This window comes from Poromitra crassiceps, assembly GCF_964638095.1.
Source record: "Poromitra crassiceps genome assembly, chromosome: 3".
Classification (NCBI taxonomy): domain Eukaryota; kingdom Metazoa; phylum Chordata; class Actinopteri; order Beryciformes; family Melamphaidae; genus Poromitra; species Poromitra crassiceps.
In genome coordinates this window covers 4,062,325-4,069,348 of record NC_139625.1, presented here as the reverse complement: position 1 = coordinate 4,069,348, position 7,024 = coordinate 4,062,325, and the positions used below count along the sequence as shown (strand labels likewise).

The following is a 7,024-nucleotide window of genomic DNA, read 5'->3' as shown; positions in this document are numbered from 1 at the left end:
CTAACCCCCGAAAATATACAGTAGATTTAGAGACAGTGGTTATTATAATAGTTTGATGGAAAATACAATATATCCTTTGTGGAAACAGCTGCTTCTGTCAAGTTTGACCTAAGTATGACGATTATAACAATCACAACAAGTAATCAGTCATTGTGCTTTCGCTTACTCCTGATATTTCTTGACAACGCTACTATTTAAGCACTTTTCCTTCCTCAGTTATGTCACTGTGGAATTAGAATAGTGGCTGTTTGCGCTACTGTTAACATTTGGAACAAAGAGTTTTAGGTTGTTGTTGGTGAACGTTCCACCTCCTGTCTTACTCCTTGATTCTGTGACGTATTAGCAATCACATTATTTCAAAGCTGCTATGGAACTTAGTTCCCAAAGATTTTTGCTTCCGTTTTGTGTGTATCGTTTGAGAGAATCCTGATGTGCACAAAGCATTGAATGCAGTGAAAGTTGCTTTGTTTGAAAACTGTGCAATCATTTTTACAAAGCAGGTTTGAAGTATAGGGGGTTAAGTGGATTTATTGAAATTAAAAAAGCTATAAAAACAAATGTATTCAATCAATATTTGATCCTATAGTAATGCTTATGAGTATCACTTGTTAACATGTTACAGTAATATATGCAATCTTGGATTAAAGTTGATATTATGCAGCATGTTTGCCTCCTTTTTCAGTGCATTTGTTGACTATAATGATGACATAAAAAGAGCAAAATAAAAACCCTAAAATAAACACATTCAAACATTAACCCATTGATACCTGATGCAGCATTTGTGTGTGTAGCCCTTTAAGAACGCTAACCGCGTCACACGGTTGGCGGTCTTAAAGGGATACACACACAAATGAGGGATATACACGCAAATGCTGCATCAGGTATCAATGGGTTAAACATGGCATATACCAGTGGTTCTCAAACTGTTCACCTCAACGACCCCTAAACTGACACAAATTAGACCACGGACGCATTTGATAAGATTTTGTCCCAGATCCATCTGATACGATTGTTGCTTTTAGAAGATTTATTACAGAAAGCGATATGCAACCCATGACCAAAATAGCCATACATTCTGTAATTGTGTTACATAGTATGGAATTATAGCGAAAATAAATGATCCCCCTTTTTTGCTGGGGACGCCCTGGAACCCCCTCAAACACCCCTGGGGTTCTCCGAACCACACTTTGAGAGCCGCTGGTATATATACAATGGCTAATTATCCATACAATATAAAAAAGTATAAAAAACTTGACTTAATCCAGTCCACAGTATGCACATCTCAGTGTTTGTACGGAGTAAGGGCTAATATGTACACCGCCTCCGGGAACAGATGCGGTACGGCTCCGGTACGGCTGCGAACAGACCCACACTCATGTCATCTGTCAGACATGTATCACCCCAAGGTTATTATAGTTAACGAAAACTAAAGAAAAAACGAAAACTAAAATTGAAAAAACATGAAATTAACTGAAAAAAATGAAAAAAAACTAAGCTTTACAAAAAAACGATAACTAACTGAAACGGTATTGTGTGTTTACAAAACGAACTAAAATAAAATAAAATTGAAGAGAAAATGTCCTTAGTTTTAGTATTTGTCAGTTTACAGTATTTCATATAATAAGCCTATATTTTGAGTGGAGATTAAATCTATTTTCCTACATCGATCATATTTTATGACCCTTTTGAATCTCAGCCCTGAAAAACACCCCATATTACAAAAAAAGAGGAAAGGGGCAAAAAAAGACTAAAACTAACACTGAAACTAATAAAAACTAAACTAAAACTAAGCATTTTCAAAAAATAAAAAATAAACTAAACGATCAAACCCACCTTAAAAACTAATGAATATTAAACTGAAATTGAAAACAAAAAGTCAAAACTAATAAAAAATAAAAAATAATGAAAAAAATCCAAAACTATTATAACCTTGTATCACCCATCTATTAACATGGGCGAGAGTCTCATCCGGCGGTTTTACCGGATCCGCAACGCAGCCGTAACGCATCTGGTGTACGTTGCCTGTAAGACTCGGGTTAAGAAGGCTGAGAAATGAGCTGAATCATTTGTAGCAGTCGTCTGGTTTCCTCCGTCTGCACATGCACCTTCCACAGCTGGATCTCCAGCTCACTGCCAGCCAGCAGAGCAGAGAAGTCTCCATCTGCAGAGTGCAGCACAGCACAGCACACACCAGGCAGGCGGAGAGCTCAAACACTATATGGCTGACTATTTCAGATTGCAAATATTCTCAGCTAGTGTAGGAGGAGATAGACAGCAAATACAAACCTTTCTTGAGGGTGGATATGGTTAGTATGCCCAGCTGCTGGAATTTAGCGTCCTGGCTCTTGAGAAATAGCAATAGGTATCCAGCCACAGCAGGGTAGTGAGGTCTCAGGAATTGGATCATCTCCCCTATAGGTGAAGTACGGTAGTCGCATGAAAATGGAGAACAGTTCATAATAATGTGCAATCAAACAGCTTGCTAGTAGGGATGGCAAGATGTATCGATCTGCAGTGAAAACATCGATATTAATCGCTGTGACCCGCCATAAAAGAAATAAACGTGCTTTTATTTTGGAATCCAACTGAAATTTTGATTTGTTTAAGAAAAACGTATATCCTCTAGTCTAGTCTAAGGTGTAGTGATGCAGGAAGACTGTACTGAATCTGCACTATGTTCAAAAATATATTGTTTTGTTTGAGCCTCTAAATATCTCCCTCTAAATAAGTCAAGGTTTACACACAAAGTTCCTGTCTTTTGCCTTACTGTGAAAAAGAGGGAACTTAAAGTTGTCCTTTCAGGTTTCTTTGATCGGATGTGAATTTGTTTATTTTAAAGCTATACAGTATATCACAAACTGTGGCACTTTACCGTGGAGGTCCATTTTGATTCTTATTAAAAAGAATACCGGTAGATTGTTTTTCATCTAAATGTCTTAGAGCTCAACAATAAAATTGTCAAATTTTATTTTAGTAGCTTTCTTTTAACTGGTTGTTTAACTGAGTGTGGGCATATCGTGGGTCATATCGTCTAATATCGATCGCAGCCCCCTGAATCGAATTGAATCGAATCGTGACAGACTTTGTGATATCGTATCGTATCGTATCGTATCGTGGCAGACTTTGTGATATCGTATCGTGGCAGACTTTGTGATATCGTATCATATCGTGGCAGACTTTGTGATATCGTATCGTATCGTATCGTGACAGACTTTGTGATATCGGCAAAAATCGCATCGTTGTCAAATGAATGGAGATCGGATCGCATCGTGATCAGACTTGTGCTTCCCACCCCTACCTGCTAGATGTTTAGTGTCAATGGCTTCTTCTGACTGTGGTTGTAACATTACCAGTCATCTGTAGTTTGCTTATGATGGCAGCAGAATTGTACGACAATTGGGGATTTCCCATTTGTCCAGACAAGTTCACCAGTCCTGAAACGTGTTCTGAGGTTATTGCCGCTGACAAATGAGACTGTAGTGTATCTGAAAAGAAAGAGAGAAATTGTGGCATGGCATTATATAAAAGCCGACCGACTTTAAAATCAGTAAATTGTTGAATGTGCCACGTTCCACAACAACAAACGTTGAGCAGATAAAATGCACAAATACTAACTCACTCACCGCAGGTCATCAGATGATGTAAGCATGAGGTCACGTGGAGCAAAGCCTCATCTGAGATGATGGGCGACAGGAGAACCTGGAGGAGTCCTGATGCACAGCCACTTTCCATCACAGCCTAGATGACAGTAGTAGGACTTCATTTTCCACAGCAAACAGCTCAAAACTGGATCAGTCTAAAGCAGTGTTTCTCAACTAGTGGGTCGCAGGGCCGTTTTGAGTGGGTCGCGGATGTGGGCATGAGAAAAAAAAGTTCTTCTACTCATTGTCCGTGGCCAACATTACTACCTTCAGAGGCTGTAGCGGGCTCATTTTTAAAGCCAGAGTGAAGATGCTGCTAGCTTGGTGCGAAGGGGGCTAAATGACGCTACAAAGTTAGGCTAAATTCTGAAAATTGGCACCATGCATAAACAACTCAGTACAACTAACAACTAAGAAAATGTGATTGGATTGTCATGAAATACTGAATTGTATCCTTTTTTCCTGATTCCCCACCATTTTCGCCCCAATTGTACTCGGGCAATTTCCCCCCCTGCTGCCCCGGTCGCTGCTCCACCCTCTGCCGATCTGGGGAGAGCCGTAGACTAGCACCATGCTTCCTCTGACACATGCGCAGTTGCCAGCCGCTTCTTTTTTCGCCTGACAGCGGGGGGAGCTTCACCGGCAGGATGTAGCACATGGGAGGATCACACTATTCCCACCAGTTCCCTTCCGCTCCGACCAGGCGCCCCGACCGACCAGAGGAGGCGCTAGTGCAGCGACCAGGACGCGTGCAATGGTGCACACATAACCCCCAATCCGACTTCCCACCCGCAGACACAGCCAATTGTGCTCGTATGGACGCCCGACCAAGTCGGAGGTAACAACGGGGCGCGAACCTGCGACCCTCGTGTTGGTAGGCAGGGAATCTACCGCTACACTACCCGGACGGCCATGAATTGTAGCATCGACCTACTGTACCTGCTGACCCACGCAGGAGCTACACCAGTTAGCGATGATGTCGGAGCTGTGCATGATGATCATGGAACTGGACCTGTGATGATGGAGCAGCTGCACCATCACCTCCAACAGTCCCTCACTCAGCAGAACCTCCTGGGAGCAAACAGAGTGAATACTGTCAACACCATAAAGTCACTTCCAGCGTCTGCAGTTCTTTCCATTTCTGTTGTTTGCTGCGCTGCTTCTTATTTCATAGGATGCAACAATGATTCCCCAACAGATAAAAAAAATCATCAATTAATAAATCATCAAGCAGTTCACAGCCGTTAAATATTTTATCACCAAATATTGGTTGAGGCGATGTCTCGTCATAGACGATGGGTTAGCTGGCTCAGCTTGGCTGGGGGCGTGGTCAGGGTGGGGTAAATCTCCCGTTCTATCCATTCAGCAAAGTTAGAATTTAGCTGCTAGCCCAGCCCAGGCAGACACGATCGGAGATTTTAACCACCGCAGTAAACGCACATCTGAGCAGACGTCTTGTGTTCTGCTCTAGAACCCCCAAACCTGTAGTTTAGAGCCGCAGCGCCGTCCTTTGGTGAGTCAGCCCATTGAGATATATCGGCGGTCTTACCCCACTCGCGCACCAGCCGTTTAACATTTTGTGGGCGTTCCCAGACATGCCGACTGTCTCTATGGTGTGCCAAAGTCACGCCCTCTTCTTATAGGCAAACGAACCTAGGGATTTTCAGCCTTTAGTTTTTCCAGACATTTGGTAAAATGCTTATAGTTTTACTTACTTTACCAAACCAAGCGATTCAGCTATATTTAGAATCAGGAGTGACCATAATGCTTATGGTTTCATTTATAGTAACATTTCACTCGGACCAAGAAAGAAAGAAAGAAAGAAAGAAAGAAAGAAGAGAAAACATGTTTTAGTTTGTTTTAGTTTTGGTCTGAGTGAAATGTTAAGTGGTCTCTCCTGATTCTAAATATATCTGAATCACCCAGTCAAACTATTTTCATACGCATTTTATGAAATGTCTATGGAAAACACAAACTACGGAAAGCACTTATTTAAAGATAATACTGTACATATACATTCTTCCATATATACATTTAAAATAGACACTTAAAGGAACACTCCGCCCATTTTCAACCAGCTTTGTATCATTAGAACATCAGTAGTATATCAGAAAACTGTAAACAGTTTTGAAGTCTGTCATTTAATTTGACAGTTATTGAGTGTTAAAGTGTGGACCAGTGACATCACTGGTCCACACTAAATCAAATTAATAACTCATTAACTCAAATCAACTCTCAATAACTTTCAAACTATTCATCATTCATCTAGTTTGACAGTTATTGAGAGTTGATTTTAGTTAATGACTTATTCATTTGATTTAGTGTGGACCAGTGATGTCACTGGTCCACACTTTAACACTCAATAACTGTCAAATTAAATGACAGACTTCCAAACCGTTTACAGTTTTCTGATATACTACTGATGTTCTAATGATACAAAGCTGTTTGAAAATGGGCGGAGTGTTCCTTTAACACCACACATATTGTATATACGGTAGTAGTTAATGCAACAACAAAAAAGGTAAATGTCTGAATGTATGAATGCATACCTTTGTCTGTGTGAGAGAACACCTTATCTACATACACATTCCTTCATATACACGTATTTAAAATACACTTATTGTGTATAGTAGCTACTGCCATTTTTTTTTGCAAAATACATATATATGTACATACTTGGCCAATAAAGCTGATTGTGATTCTGAGTACTTTGAGAGCAACGCAAACCGGAGTCAAAGTCCTTCTACGTGTACAGTACTTCCCTTGGTTTGTATGCCTAACCCCGAAGAGGGCGTGACTTTGGCACTCGATGATGATTCTACTTGGTAGAAAGTCCTACGTTATTTGGTGGGTGTGCGGACAGCGTGGACAGCAGTGTTACTGCACACTCTGCCCACGCAGCAGTAGATGTCTTCAGCAGTGTCTTCAGAGGTAACACACATCCCAGCTCCATCAGCTGCTCCTGGATCACGACTATACAGATCAGAATGACATCATCATCATCATCAGCCTCCAGGAAATGATTTGAAACCTTTGGCTTTTTCGTTTGGTGTTATAATTCATTTATATATTATATATTATTATATAATAATGAATTAATTGTTATAATTAAGTTATAATTACCATTGGTCGAGAGGCTTTGTAGGCACTTGCATGCTTGAGCTGAATTCTGAAAATGGAATCAAAAGAGTTTCCATCGAGGGGGTTACTCAGGCCATGTTCACATTACAGGCAAATCTGATTTGCTGATAAAGTCATTAATCATCATTATCTTGATTGGTTTCCCAAATCTGATTTGGGAGTGTGTCCGCACTGCCACAAATCTGATTCTCAAGTCGGATCTGTGTGTCCAGACCTAAACAGCCTATCTATCTGCATGGGTT

The 7,024-nt window shown here is 40.6% G+C and overlaps 1 protein-coding gene across 1 annotated transcript in view; it reads right to left on the bottom strand.

The window, feature by feature from the left end:
• Positions 1–2,036: 2,036 nt before the first annotated feature.
• LOC310774177 (uncharacterized protein) overlaps positions 2,037–7,024 on the bottom strand; it is a gene marked incomplete at both ends in the record, with an annotated part of 5,461 nt that continues 473 nt past the window's right edge. Inside the window, 7 exons of the mRNA XM_083634254.1 lie at positions 2,037–2,161; positions 2,287–2,412; positions 3,351–3,485; positions 3,624–3,738; positions 4,581–4,712; positions 6,481–6,614; positions 6,765–6,810. Of these exons, the coding sequence (XP_083490380.1) occupies positions 2,037–2,161; positions 2,287–2,412; positions 3,351–3,485; positions 3,624–3,738; positions 4,581–4,712; positions 6,481–6,614; positions 6,765–6,810 (813 nt within the window). The remainder of the gene's footprint in view (positions 2,162–2,286; positions 2,413–3,350; positions 3,486–3,623; positions 3,739–4,580; positions 4,713–6,480; positions 6,615–6,764; positions 6,811–7,024) is intronic.